Source organism: Vipera berus (genome assembly GCF_964194415.1).
Source record: "Vipera berus genome assembly, chromosome: 7".
In the NCBI taxonomy this organism is placed as follows: domain Eukaryota; kingdom Metazoa; phylum Chordata; class Lepidosauria; order Squamata; family Viperidae; genus Vipera; species Vipera berus.
In genome coordinates this window covers 7,299,300-7,327,251 of record NC_138209.1, presented here as the reverse complement: position 1 = coordinate 7,327,251, position 27,952 = coordinate 7,299,300, and the positions used below count along the sequence as shown (strand labels likewise).

Genomic DNA, 27,952 nt, shown 5'->3' with positions numbered 1-27,952 from the left:
TACCAAGTCTGACACAAACATTATTCATTTCCCCAAATGTACCATGGCTGAGCAGGCACATGGCCACAATGTCCTGCAGTTCTCTCTCTGCTAGGGACTGCCTGGCCCCTCTCACCATTTAATGGTTGAGTTGGCTTTGTTAGCCAGATGTTCTGAAACGAAAGGCCACTTCCATCGGCACGGTCACAACTGACAAGCCAAGTTGCGTGGGACCCTCTCGGCTTGGCTCCCAATCAACCAGGAAGCAAATTTTAAGTACAGTTCAACTTTAATGTTGGTTTACGTAAAACAGAGCCCGCACAACCGTTTCGTAAGGGTTTCAGACACAGCCGCTGGATTTTCTTGGAAAGGCAATTCGGGGTGTGTGTGTGTGTGTGTGACGGGAATAATAGTCCAGCTCTAGGAACGTGCAGATGAAAAGCATCTTAGCTTATCTGTGGAGAAAAAGAGAACAGAAGCAAATGAACAGAGGGGAACACTGGCCAATTCCCACACCTGAGGATAAGCAGTCAAGGACGCCAGTCAAATGACATTCCTAAAGGAGTATCAAGCGATCGGCGTTTCTTTTGAGGATTCTGAAATGCAGACTGTGACCTAGTACAAATTTTCTGTTCTTAAAAAGAGTTTGTAAGAGTTGAGGTCAGAGAGTTTGCAAGCATTGACGCAATAAGTATAGGTGTTCCTCAACTCGTGACCAGTCCAAGTTACGACGGATCCCTGAAAAGGGTACTTGTGACTCAGATTTGAAGTGGCAACAGCCACACAATCAACCCCCAAGTCATGTGATCACATTTTGGCCACTGGTTCACATTTAATGGCTGTTTGCAGCATTCCATGATCACGAGACTGCAATTTATGTTTTTGCTAGAAAACGGGTTCAATTCCGGTTTCCAGCCAATAAAAGCTCCTTACTGAACCATTTGCTTCACAACCATTGCAAAAAGTAGTAAAACTGGGTCCAGTCATGTGAAGTTCTGCATAATGACTTAATCACAACTTACAACTGTAATTGTAAGGCTCAACTGTGGTCATAAGTCAAGGATTACCTGTATCACGCATACTTCCTTTGTGGTATTTAATTTTAACACAAGCTTTTGGTTCTTTTAGCAGAATACATGTTCTCTAACGATGTTCTAAATCTGGCTATTTTACCCAGCTTTCCTTATGAAAGCTTCTTTAGTTCTCACACTGTAAAATGAAAAATTGAGACAATCTCGTGTGAACCAACCAACGTTTGTAAACGAAGGCTGACGGCTTAGTCTGTTGGGCAAATCCAGACAAAATTCAGTTAAATAATTAACTACTTACTGCAATATGTAACTTTAGTCAATGGATTCAAGTCACTTAGTTCCCAGTAAAATAAATCAAGTAAATTTGGGTTCTGATTTTAACAATTAATTACTTAAACAGAACAAAGCTCAGATAGCAGCCTGGATCTGAGCTTGTGTCCCAAACAACATTCCTCAATAGGAGAATGAAACTACGCAAAATAATTGGAAAAAAAAAAGCCCAATTCTATTCCAGGTTTAAGGACTGCAAAACCCTGAAGAAGTAGCAGTTTAAAGGTAATTACTGGAAGATAAATGTGAACAGATAGGTTGTCACACAGCCACGGATTAGAGAACAACATGAACATTAAATTTTGAGCCCAGTTAACATGCTCGCCTTATAGAAAACCTGTCTGAACATGTACTATTTTTAGCCCATTTCTTACGTTCATTTCAAAAATTAAAGAAATTAAAAAAGTTAAGTCCTAAAAAAAAATATATGTTTCTCTTGGTCCAAACAATTTTTAGTTTAAAATTGGCCATTGAGAAGTCACATTTATAGAGTTCAGTTACCAGCAGCAATTGGTAGGAGAAATTTCCTGACAACCTGCCTCCAGAAGATGTGAATGCTTTTAACACTGGAAATTTTTAAGAAGAGCCTGGACAGCCATTTGTCTGAAATGGTATAGGGCAGGGGTAGGCAACCTTGGCCCTTTTATGACTCGTGGACTTCAACTCCCAGAATTCCTGAGCCAGCCGTGCTGAGGGGGAGAGGTTTCCATGCTTAGCCATGCTGGCTTAGGAATTCTGGGAATTGAAGTCCACGAGTCATAAAAGAGCCAAGGTTGCCTACCCCTGGCCTATACACTAAACCAGTGGTCTTTAAACTTGGCCCTTTTATGACTCGTGGACTTCAACTCCCAGAATTCCTGAGGCAGCCATGCTGAGGGGAAAGGGAGAGGTTTCCAAGCTGAGCCATGCTGGCTCAGGAATTCTGGGAGTTGAAGTCCACGAGTCATAAAAGAGCCAAGGTTGCCTACCCCTGGTATAGGGCTGCCTGCCTAGATGACCTCCAAGGTCCCTTCCAACATCATCACCATCATCATCTAGCAATTACTGTCTCAGCATATCAGGAATTAATAACAATAGAAAAGTTATCACCTCCAAAGCCACCTTGAATGGGCCAGCTTGACAAAAACCCTAATTGTCCAAGAATTCAGACATTCCGCGGGAAGCCATTGCATCCCTGCCACAAATTTCTCAATGAACTCACCTCAACTTTGGGAATTATACCACTACCGTAGACTGCTCTATTTTCTGTTCGGTGACGAATTCAGGAATAATTCAATATAACTATGCTCTGCAAAATAAAAGAAGATAAATGTCAGGCACAAAGAATCGGCGCCATTCGTAAGGCTGCCGCACAGATTATTTGTTTGAAGTCTGTATATAGGACAGTGGTGGCGAACCTTTTAGAGACCGAGTGCCCAAACTGCAACCCAAAACCCACTTATTTATCGCTGGGTGCCAGGTGGGCGTGGTCCACTGGGTGGGTGTGGCTGTGGTGGTCATGGAAGATTGGGTGGGTGTGGCCAAGGTGGGTGTGGTCACCTCAATGTCGCTCGTGGGGACACCTGTGGGGGGTGGGCAGGGTTGGGGGAGCTCCAGGAGGTCTCTGGCAGGTGGGGCGGTAGGCAGGAGACTCATCCTGTGGGGTGAGGCGAGGCAGGGCGGGGGTGCCATTGCCATGGGGCAAGGCAGGGGCTGGGGCAGCTGCTGCCTGACACCATTGGCCCCCGCACACAGAGGCCAGCGAGCGCATGGGGGCCGACGGTGTCCGTCAGCAGCCACAGCCTGCCGGCCCCTCGACTGGCGCACTCTGGGGCTCCGCAGCCCGCCGCCAACAGTTCAAAGAAGCCGCCTCTGAGATGGATGGTTGGCCAACAGGTGAGGAGGTGACGCAGTGGCTCGTGCCTGGGAAAAAGAGACCATGCAAGGCCAGGAGGGACGGGACGGAGGGGAAGAAATCAGCCGTGCCGGGATGCATCCGGCCACATGGGGCCTCGGCGAGTTAGCAGGCAGCTGGTTGAAGACGGACAGTTGCCATCTCTGGGGAATGGTGCACGTGCCCACAGAACCGGCTCCGAGTGCCGCCTCTGGCACGCGTGCCATAGTGTCGCCACCACTGATGTAGGAAATCTGGCAAACTGAAAGTTCAGCACTAAATTGGGGCAAGATACGGGCAGCCCTCGCCTTAGGACCACGATTGAGCCCAAAATTTTCGTTGCCAAGCGAGACAAGTGCTAAGTGAGCCTTGCCCCGTTTTATACTTTCTTGCCACAGCTGTGAAGGGAACCACTATACAGTAGTTGGCCAAAATTGTGGAAACCTTTTGGGAAAAGTGTATTTTTGAGGTTGGGTGGCTAATAACACCCCCCCCCTTTTTTGCAATACCATAAAATTATATATCAATGGAAAGATAATTTAATCGAGAATGTAATGCAACAAAGTTTGTTCAATTATCTGTACTGTATTCTAGGAAATGTTATAGCCAACTAACCAGAAAAAGGAACCACAACTTGCTTAGGTTGTATATCGGGTAGCTTTCGTTCATCTGATTGTCGCCAATGAGCATGAGTGTTTAGAGAGCCAATCGGGTTGTCATCTTGTTTTGGCAATGAGCCAATCAGATCACAGTAGGATCTGGTTATCGATGTACTGTATTGAAGCCAAGAGGAGGACATTTCTCAGTGTGTGATGGGATGGCTATCAAGTCGGTTGGGGTTTTTTTGTGTTCTTTCATGTAGTGAGCTTGTAAAACGTAATAAAATTAAAGTAACGGTGCAAAGAGTTGACTGGTCACCCAGAAAGCAATGTAAAATAGTATTATTAAGTGAACAAGGCTACAGTTATAAAGAAATTAGAAGGAAAATTGGTGGAAACTTAACCAAAGGTGGCATTTCTACTGTACACTTTTCCCAAAGGTTTTCCACAATTCTGGCCACTACTGTAGTTGTTAATAACATGGCTAAGTGAATATAGTTTCCCCACTGACTTTGCTTCTCAGAAGGTCGCAAAAGTTGATTTACATGACCCCAGGACGTTGCAACCGTCATATATACGAGCCCATTGCCAAGTATCTGAATTTTGATCGTGGGGATGCTGCAACGGTTGTGAGTGTGAAACATGGTCATAAGTCACTTTTTAATGGCATTGTAACTTCGAACAGTCACTAAACGAATGGTTGTAAGTCGAGGACTACCTGTATGGATCAACGGAATTCAGGAGGGGTTGGGACCTGCAGAGCTTGTGGCAACACAGTGATTCTAAACTGATGATGCGCTTAACTCTGCCTTCCCAGCAGTTCTCCTACCTACAATAAATGAAAAATTAATTCGAAGCAATCTCTATCAGCTATTAGCTATGACTAACACCTGCCTTTAGGAAATCCATATTCCTGGCATTGGTTTGTTCAAAAATGTATAGTCCTGCTAGAAAATGCTTTTCAAACCCCGCAAACCCGTGAAAAATTGGCGAGAGGTACTTACGGACTTTAAAGTTGTTCTTGGCCATGGCGGCAACTGCGTCTGTGTGCGTTTCAAAGTGTACATCTGCTTCTCCGGTCGCTTGGCCACATGAATTATATTCCATTGTGATCCTCACAGGCTTTAAGGGAGCAAAAAACTAAAAAACAAAACAGAACAACGAAAACCCAGGACGGTTTATTTAATCAACTTGACATAAACTGTAACTTAAAGTATCAAGTTAACTATCAAAGCACAGGCCAGCATTAAAAATACTAACCGTGAATCATAAGCCAGATGCTGAAATGTTGGGCCCGTATAATATAAATGCTCAAGCGTTGGCAATCAACTTCTCAGGCAAGCACTTTTAATTAACACTCTCACGCACTCATCCCTTCCCTTGTGATAAAAAAAAGCTACTAGAAAGTTCAAAGAAATACGTTTCAGCCAGTAACTTCTAAAACCGTAAGTAATCCTTGACCGACGACTTACAACTGAACCCAAAATTTCCATTCACTTAGCAACGGTGACCAGAAGTCATAAAATAAGGCAAAGCTCACTTAACACCCGTCTTGCTTAGCAATGGAAAGTTGTTACCAATGAAGGAGAATATCTGTTGCTCAGGGTTGAAAGGAGGGGGTTCCTTGGTGCTCTCCGAGCTGGCTTGCTTACTTGCAGACGTTTCATTACCCAACTAGGTAACATCATCAGTGCTAGAAGGGAGAGGGGTTTGGAAGGAGGAGGAGGAAGAGGAGGAGGAGGAGGAGGACTGTGGGGTCCTTGGTGCTCTCTGAGCTTGGTGGCTTTCTTGCAGACGTTTCATTACCCAACTAGGTAACATCATCAGTGCTAGAAGGGAGAGGGGTTTGGAAGGAGGAGGAGGAAGAGGAGGAGGAGGAGGAGGACTGTGGGGTCCTTGGTGCTCTCTGAGCTTGGTGGCTTTCTTGCAGACGTTTCATTACCCAACTAGGTAACATCATCAGTGCTAGAAGGGAGAGGGGTTTGGAAGGAGGAGGAGGAAGAGGAGGAGGAGGAGGAGGACTGTGGGGTCCTTGGTGCTCTCTGAGCTTCGTGGCTTTCTTGCAGACGTTTCATTACCCAACTAGGTAACATCATCAGTGCTAGAAGGGAGGGCGGAGGTTTGAGGAGGAGGAGGAGGAGGAGGGCTGAGATGTTCTTGCTGCTGTCTGAGCTTGGTTGTTTTTTTTGCAGACATTTCATGACCAAAATCTTCTTAAAAACTTCCAGTGTTGGAGCATTCACCGCTTCTGGAGGCAGGTTGTTCCACTGGTTAATTGTTCTCACTGTCAGGAAATTCCTCCTTACTTCTAGGTTGCTTCTCTCCTTGACTAGTTTCCATCCGTTGCTTCTTGTCCTGCTTTCAGGTGCTTTGGAGAATAGCTTGGCTCCCTCTTCTTTGGGGCAGCCCCTGAGATATTGGAAGACTGCTATCATGTCACCCCCTCACCCTTCTCTTCGTTAAACTACACATACCCAATTCCAGCAACCGTTCCCTATGTGTTTTAGCCTCCAGTCTCCCAATCATCTTTGTTGCTCTTCTCTGTACTCTTTCTAGAGCAGACATGTCAAACACAAGGCCCGGGGGCCGGATGCGGCCCGCAGAGTGGTTTCATGTGGCCCGCGAAGCCATCCTGGAAACAGTGAGGGAACGGCCCCCACTGCCTTGGCCCTGGCCCAGAGACCCTCCTCCTGCCAGAGACCCTCAGATCTGTCCCACTCCTGCCCAGGCCCCCATAGGCACCCTTGATGCAAATGATGTAGAGTTGGCCACGCCCACCCAGTAGGCCAGGGGTGTCCAAACTTTTTTCAAAGAGGGCCAGATTGGATGAAGTGAACATGCTGGAGGGCCGAACATTTTTCCGAACATTCTTTGAACAATTGCAATTAAATGCAAATGAATTATTTTATGCCAAGTTAATTGCAAATGGCATACTTTTCATTTTATAACATTAAGTTCAACTGGCAGCTGAGTTTTCACAATGTCGACAACCCACGGCTCTGGAGCCACATGCGGCTCTTTGAGCCGTCTCCTGCGGCTCCCAGCCGCCCGGTGCACGCGCACCTCTTCGAACGGGCAGTGGTGCGTGCGCACCTCTCCAAATGGAGAGTGGCACCGCCCGTTCCGAGAGGTGCGCGCGCACCTTTCCGAAGGGCAGAGGTGCGCGCGCACCTCTCCAAGCCGCCACCGTCCGGAGACCTGCCGACGTTTGGGGAGGTTTGGGGAGGTGCGCGCCGGGGAAAAGGCTGGGGGGAGGAGGGATGGGGTGGGGGAGAAGGAGGCTTCCCGGGCTGGGGGGGAAAGCAGAAGTGAGGGATCAGGACTCCTCCCGCTTGGCTGCTGCCGCCGCCGCCACTCCTACGGCCGCCGCCGCCTGCTCTCTCGGCTGGTTGCTTTTCGCTTCTCTCCCCCCGCCTGCCCTCCTTCCTGCCTTCCTCCCCTCCGCCTCGCCTTCCCCGCTCCCGCGTTTTCCCTCTCCCTGCCTTGCATTCGGGGTGATTCCCCGGGAGAGGGCGATGGGATTCCGGCGAGCTTTCAAGCCTTCTCGGCCGTCTCCGGCACGGCTCAGGAAGCGTTTCTGCGCTGCCTGGCCGGAGCCTTTGCCTCCTTCCCTCCCCCAAGCAAGGCGTCCTTTTTCAAGTTGCAAAACCAAGCGGGGTGAGGCAGGCTGTCGGGAAAAACATTCAGGAGGGTCACCCTGGAGAGGAGAGGGAGCGGGAGAAGGAGGAGGAGGAGGAGGGAAAGGAAGAGGAGATGATCGACTCGCCCGACCCAGTCCGGGCCGGCCAGCCCCATAACGTCCGAGCTCGCACCGCGGGCGGAGAGGCAGGAAGCCGAGAGGAAGAAGACTCGCGGCAGGGACGAGCGCGATCCAGCAGCGACACCCCGGGTCAGGCCCCGGTGGCGGAGGAGGCAGTGGCGGCGGCAGAGGCGGCCGCAGCACCGGCAGCCTTCCTAGCACCGGTGTCGACAGAGACAGAGGCGGCGGCGGAGGAGGAGGAGGAGGAGGAGGAGGAGGCTGCAGAGGCAGCTTCCTGGCGGTCTTCTTCCTCTCGGCTTCCTGCCTCTCCGCCCGCGGTGCGAGCTCGGACGTCACGGGGCTGGCCGGCCTGGACTGGGTTGGGCGAGTCGATCACCTCCTCCTTCTCCTTCTCCTTCTCCCGCTCCTCTCCAGGGTGACCCTCCTGAATGTCTTTCCCGACAGCCCGCTTCACCCCGCTTGGTTTTGCAACTTGAAAAAGGACGCCTTCCTTGGGGGAGGGAAGGAGGCAAAGGCTCCGGCCGGGCAGCGCAGAAACGCTTCCTGAGCCGTGCCGGAGACGGCCGAGAAGGCTTGAAAGCTCGCCGGAATCCCATCGCCCTCTCTCGGGGAATCACCCCGAATGCGAGGCGGGGAGAGGGAAAACGCGGGAGCGGGGAAGGCGAGGCGGAGGGGAGGAAGGCAGGAAGGAGGGCAGGCGGGGGGGAGAGAAGCGGAAAGCAACCAGCCAAGAGAGCAGGCGGCGGCAGCCATAGGAGTGGTGGCGGCGGCGGCAGCAGCCAAGCGGGAGGAGTCCTGATCCCTCGCTTCTGCTTCCCCCCCCAGCCCGGGAAGCCTCCTTCTCCCCCACCCCATCCCTCCCCCCCAGCCCGGACCCCCTCCTCTCCCGGCCTTTTCCCCGGCGCGCACCTCCCCAAACCTCCCCAAACGTCGGCAGGTTTGGGGAGGTGCGCGCGCACCTCTCGGAATGGGTAGCAGAGAGTCAATACAGCAGGAGGAGGAGGAGGAGGAGCAGCAGCAGCAGCAAGCAGCCGCAGTTGTTACCTTTACCTCCGGGAAAGGAGGAGACGGGGGCGGGAGCTGGGTCTGGGTCGGGGGGCCGGGCTTGCAGGTTGAGAGCCAAGCGGAGGAGAGCCGCGGCGGGAGAAAGAGAGGGAGGCAAGACGCTGCCAAGCCTCCCCACCCCCACCCGAGAAAGGAGGCGATCCGCAGCTGCGGGAGGACGGGATCCCGCTCTGGCTGGGTGCAGCGAATGCAGTTGCTTTCTACGCTCCGCCCGCTCGCTCGCTCGCTCCTCCGACCCTCGGCGAAGCGGAATCATCCCCCTCCGGCGAGCTTAATGGGCGCCCCCCCAGATGTTGCGCCCGGTGAACCCGGCCCCCCCTGCACCCCCCACGCTACGCCACTGTCAGGCATACAGTACTCGGAGCAGCATTTGAACTTAGCTTGAATTAAATATGTTTATAGGAGTAGGCATAACCTTGAAAAACACTTGGGAGTCACCGTTCTTTTTTCCCCCCGAACTTAAAGAAAGCCAAATTCTTCTCTTTTCCTCTCTTTTCCCCTCAAGTTCCCACTCACTTAAGACACACCGAGAAGAGGGTGGAGGACGCCGAGAGCGCGAACTTGATGCACTTGTAGTAGGGCAGTGAGTCCCGCCAGGCCGGCCCTGCGCCTGCGCCGCTCGTCTTCCAAGTTTGGGCAGTGACGTCAGGATGCGGCCCTCTCACCGCCCTCCCTCCTGCGGCAGACAGTCTTCTGCTTGCCGCCCTCAATCAGAAGGGAGGGCCGTGGGAGGGCCGCATTTGCACAGAGCAGGGAGGGCTGTTAGAGGGCCGTATTAAACCGCCCCGCGGGCCGCAAATGGCCCGCGGGCCGGACTTTGGACATGCCTGCAGTAGGCCATACGCCCTACTGAGTAGGCCATACGCACTCTAGCCACGCCCACCCAGGCCACACCCACCCGGCCCCCTGAGGGCAACCGCAATGCTGATGCGGCCCTCAATGAAATTGAGTTTGACACCCCTGTTCTAGAGTCTCAGAGCTTGGTTGATTTCTTGCAGATGTTTCATGACCCAAACTAGGTAACATCTTCAGTGCTAGTAAGGAGTGCCGTTTGCTGTCAGTTTACATTCTGGTTGTTAAGTTTTTATTGCACTGATGTTCTCAATTTCATTTATCTTGATTTATGCACTTATTATATGTTTTATTGTGAGCCGCCCTGAGTCCTTCAGGAGATAGGGCGGGATATAAATCCCATCAATAAATAAATAAATAAATAAGTTAGTTACACGGCTGTTAAGCGAATCTGGGTCCTGCTTTGGCTTTTCTTTTCAGGAGGTTGCAAAAGTTTATCACATGACCCCAGGACACTGCAACCCTCCTAAGTACATGCCAACTGCTGAATTTTCATCCAAATTTCGATCGTGCGACAGCTGGTAGTTTCTGTAAATAGCTTAATGTTAATCTGACCTTCTTGCAACTTTCAAAATGGCTGACTAAGACATCAGAAATCCAGGCTGAGAACGGGCCTTTTTCCCCCCACTCACGACTGCTCAGGATGTTTGAAACCAACTTACACACACACACACACAAACACACACACCGCATACCTGTATGATATCTTGCGCTGTTGCTTGAAAAGGCATTCCTCTCAGGTGGACAAAGAAAGGGGCCGAGAAGCTTCCCAGTTCAGCCCCCTCCTGGGGCTTTTCAAATCCTTGCCTATAAACCTCTGTAGAGTCGAGACAGCAAAGCAAATATTCGGAAATTATATCTATGTGCCATTCATTCTTTTTATAGTCCTTTTATAGCAAAAGAAAGCAAAGGTAGGCAGCACCAATACTAATAATATCGTGTTTCCCTGAAAAGTAAGATGTACCCCGAAAATAAACCAACTTGATTTTTTGGGGGTGGACCCAGTATAAGCCTTAAGGTAAAGGTAAAGGTTTCCCCCCGCACATGCGTGCTAGTCGTTTCCGACTCTAGGGGCCGGTGCTCATCTCCGTTTCAAAGCCGAAGAGCCAGCGCTTGTCCGAGGACATCTCCGTGGTCATGTGGCCGGCATGACTAGACGCCAAAGGCGCACGGAACGCTGTTACCTTCCCACCGTAGTGGTCCCTATTTTTCTACTTGCATTTTTACGTGCTTCCGAACTGCTAGGTTGGCAGAAGCTGGGACGAGCAACAGGCGCTCACTCTGTTACGCGGCACTCAGAATTCGACCCGCCAAACTGCCAACCTTCTGATCGACAAGCTCAGCGTCCTAACCCACTGAGCCACTGCGTCCCTCTAATACCCCCCCCAAATAAGCCCAAGTTTTGGGGCAAGGCGCACGCCTAAAACTCAAGGTAGGGCAGGGGTGGGGGTGGAGCTGCCCCACACGGCCCCCTGTACCCGCTTACTGTTGCAGTCAGGCCTCACCTTGCCGGCCCACTTCTTCTGCAGGCCAGGTGGCCGTCAGGAGCCCTCTGGAAAGGCCTCTGCAGCCGAGAACCGAGCTATGGATTGAATCCGTAGCTCGGTTCTCGGCTGCAAGATTTTTCCGGAAGGCCTCTGACGGCCAAATGCAGGCCGAAGCTCCATTCTCAGCTGGCAAAGGCATTTCCTTCGGCCACAGAAGAAGCGGGCTGGCTGGGCAGGGCTGTCTTGTGCTGCCGCCACGAGGTGAGACTGTGGAAAAGACACACACACACACACACGCCCCGAAAATAAGGCCTGGTGCCTCTTTTGGAGGCCAAAAAATAAATAAATCAGGGTTTTATTGGGGGGAGGGAAACGCGGTAGTACTAGTACTAAGTACTATTTTGGGTGCAATCCCAAAAGAACTGGAGCACCACTTGGGACACCATCGGCGTTGACAACTTTGATTTGTGCTTTAGATTGTAAGCCGCCCTGAGTCTTCGGGGAAGGGTGGGATATAAATGGGATTAAAAAAAAACAAAAAGAAAAAAAAACCTTCACCCTCAATCTCAAAAGGTAGTTTTACGTGGAACAGTCACGATACCTTCAGCACCATCAAACATTCACATCTGCCTATCCCAGGTCCCTGGGAGGGACTGTATAGGGTTGGTAACAATGCCAAATCCAGTCTAGACATCTGGCTGACTGCGCGACAGACCGTAATAAAATAACAAAATGGAGCATCACTTGAACCCCATTGTCATTGACAACTTCACCCTCAAGTCAATTGCAAAAGACAGTTTTACTCGCAGCAGCTTTCATTCTGCGATGCTACCTCCAAGGGCTAGACAGGCAGACAAAAAAGGCAAATCCAGTCTGAATTATCGGTCTGACTGTACAGCGAACCATAACAAACAAACAAACAAGAACAAACAAAAAAAATTCAAAATGACGGACTTGATGGACCACTGGGTCTTTTTTCCGCTATTAGTTTTCTACGTTTCTAGGAAGCCGACTTCAAATACAGGCAGTGCTCAACTTTACAGCCGCAACAGAGCCCCCAAATTTATGTTGCTAAATGAGACATTTCTTAAGTGAGCCTTGCCCCCCCTTTTTTTAAAATGATATTTTTTTGGCCACATTTGTGAAGTGAATCGCTGCGGTTGTTAAATTTTAGTAACAAGGTTGGTTCAGTCATCCTGGCTTCCCCGCGGACTCTGCTTGTCTGAAGGTCGCACGACCCTACGACGCTGCAACCGTCGTTAAGTGTGAGTTACTTGTCAAGCGTCCGAATGTAAATCCCAGGACCATGGGGATGCTGCAATGGTCATAAGTGTGAAAAATGGTCATAAAAGTCACTTTTTCCAGTAAGCCTGTTGAACAGAGGTCTCCAACCTTGGCAACTTTCAAGACTTGTGGACTTCAGCTCCCAGAATTCCTCAGCCAGGAGAGTTGAAGTCCACAAGTCTTAAAGTTGAGCATGACTGACTGAGGAATTCTGGGAGTTGAAGTCCACAAGCCTTAAAGTTGAGCATGACTGGCTAAGGAATTCTGGGAGTTGAAGTCCACAAGTCTTAAAGGAGCCATGGTTGAGGACCCCTGCTGTAGAGGACTACCCGTAAGGTCTACGCTCACCGCTTTTCTTTTCATTTTCGTACGCCGGGCTGGCCTTCGAGACCTCGTTCAACTTGCTTTCCTCAAAAATGTTTTCAGAACCCGGTTTTGGAACCGTCGATGCCATCATCTTCTTATATCGGAAAAAGTCACTGTGTGTTCGAATTGCACTTTTCTGACTCGGAAATATCTCTATATAGCTAGAAAGTATTTTTTTGAAAGGGAAAGAGTTAGACCACGACAATTATCGAAGCAGCTTTTTTTAATAAACAAAAGCTCAGTTGAAACATCAGAATTTTCTGTCAAAGGTCCCAAACCCAGACCGGAAAACAGATAAGTTGGGATCAAGGGAAACCTGGTTTATTCAGGCACGCTTTGGCTTATGAAGCACAAAATAATTGCAAAATAAAGTTAGGTAGCGAAACACACACACACACACACACACACACACACACACACACACACACACACACCTGCCCACCCCTTGAGCCAACTCATATTAAAAATGAAACCACAGACTATTTGCCTCATGTGCAAGTGACAAAATGGCCGCCCTTTCCCTCTTACAAAGTGACCCCTTTCCGTGATTTTCTTACCGGTTTCCAATTTCTTCCTTATGCTTCAACAAAGCTTTGTTAGCCATTTCCGGCGTGGCAAACTGCACAAAAGCCTCTCCTGTTTTCCTTCTCCCGTCGTAGTCAAAGACAAATACTATGTCCTGTACAGTCAAACCTGGAAGAGAAGCCATTTTGCAGCACGTCAGGAGACTCAGCCAGAGCATCAAAAAAGGCACATCTTGCGATTTGCTGGGTACGGGAAATAAAACGCGCAGACCCTCTGCCACACAGTACAACCTTCACATTTGTCTTAAGTAGGATGATCTCAACGTTGTGCGTCATCGTTATTTTTGTTTTTGTCCCCCCCCCCGAGCGATCAAACCTGCCTTCAAATGCCAAGCTCGGCATGGACGTTAGGGTGCAAGCCGATTTAAGTTTCTAAATTATTGTCTCAGAAAGGCTAAAGCAATTCACTTACGGAGATTCTCAGTCATCCGTGGCGCAACCTAAGAGAACAAAGCCACCAAGGCAAGGTTCAGCAGCCCATCTGCATTTAAAAGACGAAGGCCGCTCTTTCGAAGACGGCAAAGTCCACATTTTGGACGGAGAGGACCGCTGGTTTGAAAGAGGGGGGTCAAAGAGGCCATCTGTGTCAAAACTCTGTGTCAACAGAGGGGGAGGGATACAACATCATTTATCTCCAGTCTACAACGCAGTCCTTTCAGCAGTTCCAAGAAGGCTCCGCACCCATTTGCACCACACAGGTGACCCCGAGGACACAGATAAGCCTCCAGGTGGCCTCAAGGCAAAGGGCCAGCCGTCTGCAAGGAGTATAAATCCTTCCATTCCCCACCATCCAGTCAGAGCTGAAGAAGCTTCTGGGATGAGAAGAGAAAGGTCTTCAAAGAAAAAACAAGTCCAGTGGCCTCTTCAAAAAGCATCTTTGGGGAAAAAGCAAGTCATGGATTCTGAGGAACCGTCTCATCCCAATGGGAGAGGCCCACCCCACCTGCGCCAGCCCAAGGGGCAGGCTACAGACCCTGTTGGTTGATGAATTTCGGCTGGCGGGGTCCAAGAGAAGAGCCTGGTCTGCTATGGTACCTGCCCTTTGGCACACCATGCCTCTCCCTGAGGTGTCTTCCCATGGGCCTGACGATGTGGCTCTGTCAGTTCGCCAAGGGCCCCAAAGGGGTGCCATTGGTCTGGAGGTGGTTAACAGATTAAGACAAGGCCCTGCCTCCTCCCATCTGCATCTTTCTCCCTTCCTCCGCGTCTTTTATAATTGTAGATTATTATTATTATTATTATTATTATTATTATTATTATTATTATTATTATTATTATTATTATTATTTACGGTTTTAATGTTTTACTGGCTTTTATTCTTTTAATCTTCTACTGGCTTTTAATGTCTGTAAGATGGCCAGAGTAAGTGCTAGGAGAGATGGGTGGCAGACAAGTCAAATAAATAAATAAACTCTCAAAATGATTCTATCTTCTTTTTTCTTTCCCTTATACTATCTCCTTTATGCAAACCTTTCCTGCCCATTCAAGAAATCCAAGCAGACGTTCATTTAACACACAATCAAGTTCTTAAATCATTCAGGGACACCTCAATGGTCCAATGCACACACATGCAGAGAGAGAGAGAGAGAGACAGAGACAGAGAGAGAGAGAGAGAGAGAGAGAGAGGGAGAGAGAGGGAGGGAGATGTGGAGAGAGGGAGGGAAGGGGGAGATGGAGAGAGGGAGGGGAGAAATGGGGAGAGGGACAGGGAGGGAGGGGGACAGGGAGGGCGATGTGGAGAGGAAGGGGGAGGAAGAGAGGGAGGGAAGGGGAGGGGGAAGGAGAGAGAGGGAGGGGAGAGATGAGAGGGAGAGAGGGAGGGAAGGGGGTAGGAGAGAGAGGGAGGGGAGAGATGAGGGAGGGGGAAAGAGAGAGGGAGGGGGACAGGGAGGGAGAGAGAGAGGGAGATGTGGAGAGGGAGAGGGGAGGAAGAGGGAGGGAAGGGGAGGAAGAGAGGGAGGGGAAGAGATGGGGAGAGGGAGGGAGGGGGAGAGAGAGGGCGATGTGGAGAGGAAGGGGGGAGGAAGAGAGGGAGGGAAGGGGAGGGGGAAGGAGAGAGGGAGAGGGAGGAAGGGCGGGAGATGGGGAGAGGGAGGGGGAGAGAGGGAGATGTGGAGAGGGAGGAAAGAGGAGGGAGAGGGAGAGAGGGAAAGGGATGGGGAGAGGGAGGGAGGGGGAGGGAGGGGGAGAGAAAGAGAGAGGGAGGGTCTCACCTGAAAAGAACTCCGTTATATCTACTTCCGTGGAACGGTAGGGCAGACCACGCAGTCGTACCACCCCATCATTGTTTACAGGCGCTGAACGGAATTTCAGGCTCCTCATTAGGGCGTCAACATCCTTATTATGTATTTCGAAAACTGTTGGGAAGAGAAGCGCAATCATAAATAAAAGGGGGGAAAAACCGGCGAATTTATTTAAAAACGTGTTACGATCAGGCAAAGGGGTTTTTTGAGGGGACCGTTTCGCAAGGAGTACCTTCCACATAGCGCTGGCCCAGGTACTTCCGGTGTTTGTTCAAGGCGTTCATCACGTCCTGTTCCGACTCAAGTTCGACGATCGCATCTCCTCTGCGCTTGCCGTCTCGATACAGGAGGAAATGGATGCCTTCCACGCCATTTCGGATCTTGCTCCCTAGCAAGTCAGCGAGCCGGTGAATGGTGACACGAGACAACTTTCTTTTCACACACACACACCCCCCCCACACACAAGACGAATAAACTGGAATGTATTTGGATGTTTTGCGTTTGGTATTCCCCAACCCTCTTTCAAAACTTCTATAATCTCTCAATATCTCAAGAGCCAGCTTGGTCTAGTGCAGGGGTCTTCAAACCTGGCCCTTTTATGACTTGTGGACTTCAACTCCCAGAATTCCTCAGCCAGGCACGCTGGCTCAGCTTGGAAACTCTCTCTTCCCTCAGCATGGTTGGCTGAGGAATTCTGGGAGTTGAAGTCCACAAGTCATAAAAGGGCCAAGTTTGAAGACCCCTAGTCTAGTGGTTGAGGCACCAGGGCTAGACTGTGAGTTCTAATCCCACCCATGAATGCCAGCTGGATGACACTGGGCCAATCACCAGGAGACAGTGAGTTCTAGTCCCACCTTAGACATGAAAACCAGCTGGGTGACTTTTAGTCACTCTTCCTTCAGGCCTACTCACCTCACAGGGTTGTTGTGAGGAAAACAGGAGGAGTAAGGTGCATTGGATATGTTAGCTGGCTTGAATTATTTGTAAAAATAAAGGTGGAATATAAATAAATTATCACAGGATAACGTTCACTAATTTTAGTCAAAACATGTTATTTAAATTTTTTTTGGTTAAAATGTAGGTGTGGGTCTAGTACAGGGATAGGCAACCTCAGCTCTTTTATGACTCGTGGACTTCAACTCCCAGAATTCCTGAGCCAGCATGGAAACCTCTCCATTTCTCCTCAGCATAGCTGACTCAGAAATTCTGGGAGTTGAAGTCCACGAGTCATAAAAGAGCCGAGGTTGCCTACCCCTGGTCTAGTATAAACACATGCATTAATTTATTTTAGGTAATTAATGTCAGGCTCTTATCCGTGGAAAAGCCTCTCATTCAACCACTTCTAAACTTGCAAAATATGTTGAGGGATACTTTTTATATATATCAATATATCAATATATATATATCAATATATATATCAATATATATATATATATATATATATATATATATATATATATATATATATATATATATATATATATATATATATATGTATATGTATATGTATATGTATATGTATATGTATATGTATATGTATATGTATATGTATATGTATATGTATATGTATATGTATATGTGTATGTATATATGTATGTATATATGTATGTATATATGTATGTATATATGTATGTATATATGTATATATATATATATTCACTCTGCTTGCAACTAGTTTTTTAAATAAATAAATAAATAAATAAATAAATAAATAAATAAATAAATAAATAAATAAATAAATAACGGGCCCTTTTAATCTTGGTTATAGCCTTGGCTTTTTCCAGGGTGCCCCATTCTTCAACTTCCCACCAATGACTATTGGGAAGCTCCCAGTCAGACAAGGAGGAAGGGTCAAGTGGGGAAGTAGCCTGTGCATTGCTGCAGGAGGAATACACCTGTTGGCTCCTAAGTGTCATGAAACCTGATCTGACTGTTCCCATCGTAAGGCGAGCAGTCTGAGGAGATACTTGCAATATAGGCAGAACACAATAAAGTGTTCTGACTCGGACCTTTTATGAATGGATCTGGCTGCTTGCAGCTGGCAAGAATCCAGGGATTCCCCGGCGGTCTCCTTCCAAGTACGAAACAGGTCCAATTCTCTTTCAACTTTCCACGGCAAAGCCCGAAACGGCCACCAGCCGTGGCGTCACAAAAATATACCTCGGACGCCACAAAATAGACGTGAAGCATAACACAATATGTTTTGCGCCAAGAGCTGGTGGCCTTTAGTGGCTGCCCGTCGGGACGATGAAGTTACCTGAAAAAAAGTTGAGGACGTCTTCCTCGGTGCAGTCGTACGGCAGGCCTTGGGCCCGAATCAGATGCACTTCCTTCTCCCCTTCGCTTTCCTCCGCGGTGATTTCGTATTCTGGGGGAAAGTGATATCTCTCTTGATAAGACGACTCGGGGTCCTGCGAAGAGAGAGAGAGAGAGAGGGAATTTTTTTTAAAAAAAATCTTGTAACTGTTATTTTGGTGGAGCGGCAAGATAATACCGATCCTCTTGGAAGCTGCAGAGGCTGAAAAAGTAAATAAGTCTTAAGGTTAAAACTTTAGAAAGGCTCAAGGCCTTTTTCCCTGTTGAGGAATTTCACAGAAATTTAATATTCTCACACATCATCTTGAAAAAAACTCAGGGATATCAAAAGGGCCAATTCTACTGCCTTTCTAGTAATAGCGATCATTGTGTTGTTTGTTAGTTGCGAAGTCGTGTCCGACCCATCGCGACCCCATGGACAACGTTCCTCCAGGCCTTCCTGTCCTCTACCATCTTCTGGAGTCCATTTAAGCTCACGCCTGCCGCTTCGGTGACTCCATCCAGCCACCTCATTCTCTGTCGTCCCCTTCTTCTCTTGCCCTCAATCTTTCCCAGCATGAGGCTCTTCTCCAGTGAGTCCTTCCTTCTCATTAGGTGGCCAAAGGATTTGAGTTTCAACTTCAGGATCTGGCCTTCTAAAGAGCAGTCAGGGTTGATCTCCTCTAGGACCAACCAGTTTGATCCCCTTGCAGTCCAAGGGACTGGCAGGAGTCTTCTCCAGCACCACAGTTCAAATAGTGATCATTATTAGCAATTAATCACAATGAATCCTGGTCAGCGCTATAATTTTGGCGACTACTGCTGCATATGAATCGCTAAGTATGTTGCAACATGTGGGAAACAAGAAGGCAGAAGCCTAAGGATGGATGCTAAAAACCAGAAATGTTTACTTTGGAGAAATAAAACCAGTGCTGTAATATTTTACAGCAACCTCGGTTTAACCAAGCTATGAGTTTAGCGGACTGTCCAGAATCCATTTGTTTAAACAGTGTACAGTGAGGGGAAAAATTATTTGATCCCCTGCTGATTTTGTACGTTTGCTCACTAAGATTGGGAGCACTCTCTTAAAGGGAGTGCTAGTTACCTGTATAAAAGACAGAAGCAATCAATCAAAGTCCACAGAAGCAATCAATCAATCAGATTCCAAACTCTCCACCATGGCCAAGACCAAAGAGCTGTCCAAGGATGCCAGGGACAAGATTGTAGACCTACACAAGGCTGAAATGGGCTACAAGACTATCGCCAAGCAGCTTGGTGAGACGGTGACAACGGTGCGATTATTCACAAATGGAAGAAACACAAAATAACTGTCAATCTCCCTCCGTCTGGGGCTCCACGCAAGATCTCACCTCGTGGAGTTTCAATGATCATGAGAACGGTGAAGAATCAGCCCAGAATTACACGGGAGGATCTTGTCAATGTTCTCAAGGCGGCTGGGACCATAGTCGCCGAGAAAACAATTGGAAACACACTACGCCATGAAGGACTAAACTCCTGCAGCGCCCGCAAGGTCCCCTTGCTCAAGAAAGCACATGTACAGGCCCATCTGAAGTTGGCCAATGAACATCTGAATGATTCAGAGGAGAGCTGGGTGAAAATGCTGTGGTCCAATGAGACCAAAATCGAGCTCTTTGGCATCAACTCAACTCTCTGTGGAGGAGTAGGAATGCTGCCTGTGACCCCAAGAACACCATCCCCACTGTCAATGAAATGGAGATGGAAACATCATGCTTTGAGGGTGTTTTTCTGCTAAGACGACTTCACCGCATCAAAGGGACGATGGACGGGGCCATGTACCATCAAATCTTGGGTGAGAACCTTCTTCCCTCAGCCAGGGCATTGAAAATGGGTCGTGCATGGGTATTCCAGCATGACAATGTCCCAAAACACACGGCCAAGGCAACAAAGGAGTGGCTCAAGAAGAAGCACATTTAAGGTCCTGGAGTGGCCCAATCTCCTGACTTTGATCCCATAGAAAATCTGTGGAGGGAGCTGAAGGTTCGAGCTGCCAAAGGTCAGCCTTGAAACCGTAATGACTTGGAGAGGATCTGCAAAGGGGAGTGGGACAAAACCCCTCCTGAGATGTGTGCAAACCTGGTGGTCAGCTACAAGAAACGTCTGACCACTCTGATTGCCAACGAGGGTTTTGCCAAGTACTTTTAGTCATGTCGGAGCTCAATAGACATTTCAGGTAAAGAGGCAAATCTCTAGAAAATTTGGTCAGTTTGTGTTGAATTCTTAAGTTTCATAGAGTTACTACATGTCTTTTTTTTATTGGACAAAGGTTGATTCTTTGGAAAAACCCAACACTAAATTAACTGAGGAGACTGATAAAAATGAAATAAAGGTGAGGTGTGTTTCCCCCCCCCCTGCATAGGATAAAATTAAAAGAAACAACATTCGGGCTTTAGGGACATTAGGATACATTCATTAATTAGATCACTTCTATTTTAACTAATATCCCAGTCTGGTTCATACGTATCCCAAAATAATTCCAGATGCAAGAGATGCCAGATGAATTAACATTATGGGATGGAAATCTATCTGGCCTAGAGCACAGAGGTCTAATAGAGTGTTACTCTATTGTCTGGAGAGTTACTCTAAAGCAGTGATGGCCAACCTTTTAGAGACCGAGTGCCCAAACTGCAACCCAAAACCCACTTATGTATCGTCGGGTCCCGGGTGGGCATGGCCCGTTGAGTGGGTGTGGCCCGTTGGGTGAGCATGGCCCATTGGGTGGGCGTGGCTGCAGTGGTAAGGGCTGACTGGGTGAGACTAAAAAGTTCAATCAATCAATTCCAACTTTGCAAGTGTTCTGTACCAGCCTGCTACCGGCCCTGCAGAAAAGGCAGGGACAACCCCTTTTACAAGAAGGCAAGAGGCTGGAATTACGCCTGCCAAATTTATTGCTACAAAAACAAATAGAACAAGACACGAACCAAGAAACAGGAGCTTTTCAAGCGGTTGCCTTCAGCAAACCAGCCCTCCCACACATTCCCCCTTAAATACAGTTCAGGGCATGGCTTCTCTCTGCCTCCTTCCGAGGAGCCCCATTGCCTTCCTCTGTTTACTCCTGATTGACTGCCTCCTGCGTCGGGCGTCCTTGAACAGGGCCAGCTGTGGGTCATCTTCATCCACGCTCAGGCTCACACAGCTGGGTCTGCGTCGTGACCAGGTGAGAGGGGCCTGGCTGAGGGCTCTCATCAAGCTGTCCAACACCCTCAGCAAGCTCTTCAACACCCCCCTCCTCCTCCTCTGAGTCGTCCGACCCAACTGCCGAACCCACAGGCTGACCCTGAATCACAACAGCAAGATCTTTTTTTTTTTCCCATGAGAAATTGAAATTGATTCATTGATTGAACCTTTGTTTTTGCACATGGCGGCAGAGGCCTACAGTGAAAAGGTTTTATAAAACCCAGCTGAAGGCCTAGGTCTGGGGTGACGGCACGCGTGCCCACAGAGAGGGCTCTGCGTGCCACCTGTGGCAGGCGTGCCAAAGGTTCGCCACCACGGCTCTAAAGCTTTCTTTTTCCCGCTATGTACCGTATCCGGCTGTTTTCAAATGGCCTTGAGAAGCAGGTCTTCAGGGCCATATATGTAACCTGCAACATACAGGAAAATATACTCAGGAACAAGATTAAAAACAGTTATGAGGAACTTTGCCAACCTAGTATACTACAGAGGATTTATATTTCCAGAGCTCTTGGTTAGGAATTCTGAGAGTTGCAGTGTAACTCACATGAAAGTTACCTTGAAGCTGGGGAAAGACTAATTTGAAGGATAAACGTTTCTCACGAATAAAGGCCAGTTTCTAGTTTAGCTATTTACATAATCTGCAATGCATATAAATGAACATTATGGCTTCAATCGGAAGAGGTATTTCAGAACTCACAGGAGGGCAAAGGCAGTATTCCATTTGTGACTCCCTAAAAAAACAGCTGCATCTATTTCCAGAACTCCCATCTTGGAAAAAGATATCACAGATACTTGATGAGATAGTGACGTGTGCTGGGTTTTTTTTTTTTGCACTTCTGAAACATTTCTTGACAATCAGAATGACCCCATTTTGTGGCATTTGTCTCACACGTGACCCCCAATCCATCCCGCTCTCAAAACAAAATCAGGCTTCCTTTAATTCTCCTTTCCTGCTATATACCGGACTCATGCTTGTCAGCCTTATCCCGTGAACCTTAATGCATGTGTATGTGTGCACGTGTACCTGTGTGATACACACACAGACACAACACACACACACTCAACAGTATTCAGGAATGACAGGGTGTCACCCTGCCAATGCTTCTCAAGGTGACCCAGAGGGAAAAAAACAAATGGCAGCTCCTAAAATTCCAAACTCCTTTGAATGCCAATAATGTAGAATTGTATTAGGCACCTTAGCGTAAAAGGCTTTTCAACCGGAGACACCCGTACCACTGGCGGTACTTTCGCACCCGGCCGGTGGTTACGCGACCTTTCGCGTAACCCGACCTCCGCTCCTTCCGACGCGATCTGAAGACCTACTTGTTCGAACAAGCCGGCCTGGCCTGATGGGTGATGGGTTTTTATTATTGCTTTAATGTATTTTAACTTATTGCTGTAAGCTTTTGGGCACCCTGTTTAATCTCTTTTAATTTTTGTATTCTTGTATTTTTGTATGTTTGCCCTGTTCACCGCCCTGAGCCCTTCAGGAGAAGGGCGGTATACAAATAAAATTATTATTATTATTATTATTATTCTAGAGAAGTGGGGGGGGTGGAGGGGGGGGAGGAACGAGCTGAAGCGGCGGCAGTGCCACACAAGCCGGAAGGAGAGAGAGCTGGAACTGCAGGGCTGTCGGGACTCGGCAGAAGCCCCAGGATCAGGGCCGGGCTCCAGCTGATCGGTGCTTCCAGAAGCTGGAGGTGCCCTGAAATGGAGGGGGAGAGAGGAGAGGATATAAAAGGAGGTTTTGGCGGGAAAGGGCCAGCGAGCGGCTGCCCCTGCTCCGCCCTCTGGGCACGGGAAGAGAAGGCGGCGAGCACCCGGTCTCTCTGCTGACCACCGAGAAAGAAAAAAAGGCAAGAGAAGCGCTTCTCTTTCCTCCGGGACTCCCGCGCTCGCCACCTTCTCCCTGCACCCCCAGGGGGCGGGGTAGAGGCGGTGGGTGGAGGGGCTCGCTGACGCTAGGGCTGCCCCGTGGATCTAAGGCTGAGCGTGTTCCGGCTTTGATGGCCCTCACCGGTAGATCAGCGCCACGCCCGCCGCCCTAGACTTGCAGCCAGTGGGCTTCCCGTTCACCGGGACCACCCCTGCCTGTGTGGGATGGCCATCGGCAGGGCTGGCAATCTCTGTCCCTCCTGTCATCCCTTCCTGTGGAGGGAGGGAGGGAGGGAGGGAGGAAGGAAGGAAGGAAGGAAGGAAGGAAGGAAGGAAGGAGGAAAGGGACTGCCTTCTGAGCGCTTCTCAGGGTTTTTAGCTGCCAGAGGCTCCGGGCAGGAGGCTTCACATTTTGACCCACCCACCCCGTCGTTTCGCCTCTCCCAGACCCGTGCATGTGTTTGTGTGTGTGTGTGTGTGTATGTGCGTGCATAGAAGAGTCTCACTCCTTGCAGCCCCAGGCTGTGACCTTGGGGAGGAAAAGAAGGGGGGAGATAAGAGAAGCTGCGATGGGAGCTTCTTGCAGCCTTCCACGGGGCTGAGGGGGGGGGGGCAGGGTGCTATGCAAGCGGCCCCACGTGGAGAGAAAGAAATAAGTACTCCGAAAAAACCCAGCGTTCATTAGTTTGCAGTCTGCTGTCGCAGGAGGTGTCTGTTGAGGGCGCGGGGCTGCAAGAGTGAGACCCTCCCCCGCCTGCGCGCACGCACGCTCACACGCGCGCACACACACAAACACGTGCACAGGTCTGGGAGAGGCGAGCTGAGAGCCACGCAGAGGCGACGACAGGGCATAGAGGTCAAAATGTGAAGCCTCTGCCCGGAGCCTCTGGCGGTTTAAAAGAAAAAAGAAGAAAAAAGCAGGGAAGGAGCGGCAACTTGGCTGGAAATGCCCCAGTTGGAAGGAGAAAGCAATTTTGTCTTCTGTTTTTGTCACAGACTGAAACTAACAATCCAAGTTAACATGGGTATATACTTGAATTGTGAGCTCTTAGGAAATTACCCCCTCCTTGTGTGTTGCTAACAGCCATTTCCGGTGGGGAAGACAGGACAAAGCAGAGCGGGTGTGTGTGTGTGTGTGTGTGTGTGTGTGTGTGTAAATATTTTGCTTTGCTATATTTCCAGTCTGAATTAGGCCAAGGCAGGGTCCTTAACAAGAGAGCCCTTTTAAGCAACTAAGCTACCTCTTGCTCCTGAACGCTAAAGCTGTTGCACGCAACAAACAGGAGGAGCTCTGATCCAACAATCACAGCCACCATTTTGACAGTTTGGCTGCACTCGTCGTCTCTGGACACCCCCCCCCCACTAAATGCAAGCACGGGATAAGCTGGGCCTGGCTTGCTCTGGGCCTTTTAAGTGGCCGCTAGACCACTCGCAAAAGTGGCATTTGATCACAAGGGAAGGAGGCGTGGAGAAACGTTTTCCCCTTTTGCATTTGAGCATCCAAGAAGGGACGGGAAGAGAGCAAGGAAGGAAAAAAGAAGGAAAGAGGGGACGACGGAAGAAAAAGGAAAGGAGAATGAAGAGGGAAGGAAGGAAGGAAGGAAGGAAGGAAGGAAGGAAGGAAGGAAGGAAGAAGAATTGGAAAAGGAGGAAGGAAGGAAGGAAGGAAGGAAGGAAGGAAGGAAGGAAGGAAGGAAGGAAGGAAGGAAGGTAGGTCTGAGGGAACTGCTGCCTTAGTGCTTGCCCACTTGACCAGCCCTGCTGCCCTTTTGCCATCCCCTTGTCCCCTCCTCCTGACTCTCCTGGTGGTCTCCCATCCTATCGCTGAGGATGCTTTGATTACAAAGCCGGGTCTCCTCTGACATGGAGAGGGAGTGGGTCTCCCTCTGACCCACACATTTTGCCCTCCCGCACACACCACGAGCAACCTGGCCAAGGAGAGCGAGCCAAGCAGCCTCAAGGAGAAGGTTAAGTGCAGCCAAGCACCCCCTTGGGGAAGGCTGGGCTGAGCCGGGCGCTTGCCCTCCACTGCCCCGGGCTCTGGGCAACCTGCACTGCCGGCGGTCCTCCGCTTGGCCTGAGAGCAAAGGAACCACCAGCGAAGAAATTAAAACCAGCACATTTTTCCTTTTTTTTTTTACTTTGTAACATTTTATTAAATTATGGAATAAAATAATAGAAAAATACAAAAGCAGATAGGAGGACACTGGGGAGGAAAAAGGGGGGAAAAGTGAGGGGGAGAAGGGAAAAAGAACAGACTTCCTCTGTTGCAGTAGAATGAAGCACTGACATCGAACCTCAACTTTTTACTTTTCCATAATATTATAAACTAACCATTTTTATAACAACAAATGAATCTAACCAAGCGAAACCCCAAATCCTGCCCCTTTTATTTTCAGCCATCAGATTTTTGACACCTTGCTAAACACTAGGGATACTCGAATATTGTCACAGCCTAAAAGGGGTACAATCTGTGAAAAGGTTGAAAAGCACACACACAACCAAAAAATCAACGGCTTTTAAAGATGACCCCAAAAGAAAAACGAGAGCCAGATCCTAAATTTCAAAATCCTTTCTGTATGCCAATAATGTAGAATTGCATTATGCGCCTTAATGCACCTGTCTGTATATATGCGTGTGTATGTGTGGGTGTAGGTATATATGCACACGTACACACACACCAAAACAAAAAAATCAACAGTATTTAGGAATAGGTTATCACTCTGCCAGTACTTTTAGAGATGACCCAGACAGAAAAAGCAGGGGCAGATCCTAAATTTCAAAGTCCTTTTGTAGGTCAATAATGTATTATGCACCCTATATGTGTTTATGTTTGTGTACACACACACAAACACAAATCAACAGTAATTAGGAATAGTAAGTGGTCACCCTGCCAACGCTTCTCAAGATGACCCAGAAAGCAGAGGCAGATCCTAAATTTCAAAATCCTCTTGTAGGTCAGTAATGTATTATGCACCTTTTTGTGTGTGTATCAACAGTATTTAGGAATAGGTTGTCACCCGGCCAGTACTTCTAAAGAGGACCCAGAGAGAGAAAAAAACAGAAGCGGGTCCCAGAACTCGACAAACAGTTCTGTTTTTGTTTTGAAGCTACAGCAAGTCCCCCCATTCTGCCCCAAGTTTATTGATTCAATTTATTCAATAGTTGGCCAAAGCCGGCTAGAAAAAGCAGGTGCGGCACACGCCAACTTCAGCAGCACGTGCTCAGCCAAGCCTGCCTGTGGGAAAAACACCCCTCAAAGCAAAAAATCTGCCAGGATCTCCAGAATCATCCCCAAAAGTGGGGCTTGGGGTTGTTTTCTGCACCCTCAAATTATTCCGCAAAGAGATTGTGGACTCTGTGTGTGTGTGTATGTGTGTCCTAATTCCCCAACCCCCCCACCCTCCATCAGGCGGATACAATGGGGAAAGGATACAATGTTGCCAGCCTTTGCCTTTCAAAAGTGGGGAAAAGGAAGGAGGCCGAATAGGCAAAGACTGCAGCAGGGAGGGGGGGGAGGCTACGTTCCGCATGACCTTCAACCCGGAGGGGCGTCTCCAGGAGGCCCGAGGCTGGGGGGGAGGGGCTTTGTAGTCCAAGACCCCTCCTGGGAAGAGGGTGCAAAAGAGGGGGGGATTGAAGAGAGGGGGGGAGAGAGGGAGGGAGGAAGAGGGAGGGAGGGAGAAAGTGGGGGGGGAGAAAGAGAGGGAGGGGGAGGGAGGGAAAGAGGGAGGGGGAGGAAGAGAGGGAGGGAGAAAGAGGAAGGGGGAGGGAGGGAGGGAGAAAGAGGGGGGGAGAAAGAGAGGGAGGGAGAAAGACGGAGGGGGAGGAAGAGAGGGAGGGAGAAAGAGGAAGGGGGAGGGAGGGAGGGAGGGAGAAAGAGGGGGGGGAGAAAGAGAGGGAGGGGGAGGGAGGGAGGGAAAGAGGGAGGGGGAGGAAGAGAGGGAGGGAGAAAGAGGGGGGGAGAAAGAGAGGGAGGGGGAGGGAGGGAGAGAAAGAGGGAGGGGGAGGAAGAGAGGGAGGAAGACGGAGGGAGAGGAAGAGAGGGAGAGAGAAAGGGGGGAGGGAAGTAGAGGGAAGGGGAGGGAGGGGAGGAGAGGGGGAAAGAGAGAGGGAGGGGGAAAGAGAGGGGGAGGGAGGGAGGAAGAGGGGGGGAGAAAGAGAGGGAGGGGGGAGGGAGAGGAAGAGAGAGGGGGGAGGGAGGGAGGGAGAGGGGGAGAAAGGGGGCATTCTCCCCCTCCTCCCCCCCCCGCAGAGGCGACCCCCGCGGCCTACCTGGCTGTAGCATCGGCCCGCGAGGGGCGGGGCTAGCAAGGACCCTCGCCAGGAGGAGCCGAAGCCGGGCACCGGCCCGGCCGAGCTGGCGACCCCGCGGCTCTGCGTGGCTGCCCCGAGCAAGAGCAGGAGGCGGCGGCGGCCGCAAAGGCCGAGGGCGCCGGCGGAGGGCGAGGGCGGCGAGGACGACGACGACGACGACGAAGAAGAAGAAAAGGAAGGCCGCAGCGGCAGGCAGGCCGCGCCGGTGTGGCGGCAAGTGCTGTAGCTACAGCCGCAGCCGCGGAGCAGCGCGCCCAGCACCCAGCGAGTCCCGGCCATGGGAGACGGAGGCTTCGTCGACGTCGTGGCAACCACCCCGGCCGAGCTAGGCCTTCCGGCGCACGCGCGAGCCAGGGCCTTCCGGCGCACGCGCGAGCCAGGGCCTTCCGCCGGGGGGTGGCGCAGGCGCGGTGGGAAGCCTTTCCCCTGGCACGTGGGCTCGGGTGGCTGGTCCGCGCGCCTGCGCGAAGAAGCCCGCCATGCCCGCCGACCTAAAGCGGGCGAATCTCTTTGGTAGATTCAGAATAACTGAATTGGAAAGCACCTTGTAGGTCAGTCGGGGCTCTTCAAACCTGGCCCTTTTATGACTTGTGGACTTCAACTCCCAGAATTCCTCAGCCAGCCAGCCTACCTACCTACCTACCTGCCTGCCTGTGGAATTATGGGAGTTGAAGTCCACAAGTCAGAAAGAGGCCAAGTTTGAAGACCCCCTGTTGTAGGTCATCTATTCCAACCCCATGATTTGTTGTGGCGGGCAAAACGTAAAAGCAACGCAGCCCAAAGTGACTTGCCA

The 27,952-nt window shown here is 49.8% G+C and overlaps 1 protein-coding gene across 2 annotated transcripts; it reads right to left on the bottom strand.

Moving 5' to 3' along the window:
• Nucleotides 1–249: 249 nt before the first annotated feature.
• GRSF1 (G-rich RNA sequence binding factor 1) lies at nucleotides 250–27,510 on the bottom strand. 2 transcript variants are annotated; one of them, XR_014027109.1, is made up of 11 exons: nucleotides 27,118–27,510; nucleotides 17,711–17,864; nucleotides 15,686–15,841; nucleotides 15,424–15,567; nucleotides 13,184–13,319; nucleotides 12,609–12,787; nucleotides 10,185–10,306; nucleotides 4,817–4,952; nucleotides 4,531–4,641; nucleotides 2,542–2,628; nucleotides 250–434 (listed from the first exon to the last, which is right to left on the bottom strand). XR_014027109.1 is itself a non-coding variant. In XM_081332695.1 (10 exons), the coding sequence occupies exons 1-9, from the start codon at nucleotides 27,436–27,438 to the stop codon at nucleotides 2,579–2,581; spliced, it is 1,398 nt and encodes a 465-aa protein (XP_081188821.1). In that variant the 5' UTR covers nucleotides 27,439–27,510; the 3' UTR covers nucleotides 250–434; nucleotides 2,542–2,578. The 2 variants fall into 2 exon arrangements, 1 of the variants encoding a protein (XP_081188821.1); XM_081332695.1 differs by lacking the exon at nucleotides 4,531–4,641.
• Nucleotides 27,511–27,952: the final 442 nt, after the last annotated feature.

Excerpts from the sequence above, each read along its gene's own strand:
- GRSF1 (XM_081332695.1), bottom strand. The coding sequence starts at position 27,438 with ATGGCCGGGACTCGCTGGGTGCTGGGCGCGCTGCTCCGCGGCTGCGGC. Across the intron at positions 12,788-13,183 it reads AAGGAAGAAATTGGAAACCG|CTATATAGAGATATTTCCGA; the intron begins GTAAGAAAATCA and ends AATACTTTCTAG. Across the intron at positions 4,953-10,184 it reads CAGCGCAAGATATCATACAG|TTTTTTGCTCCCTTAAAGCC; the intron begins GTATGCGGTGTG and ends TTTGTTTTTTAG.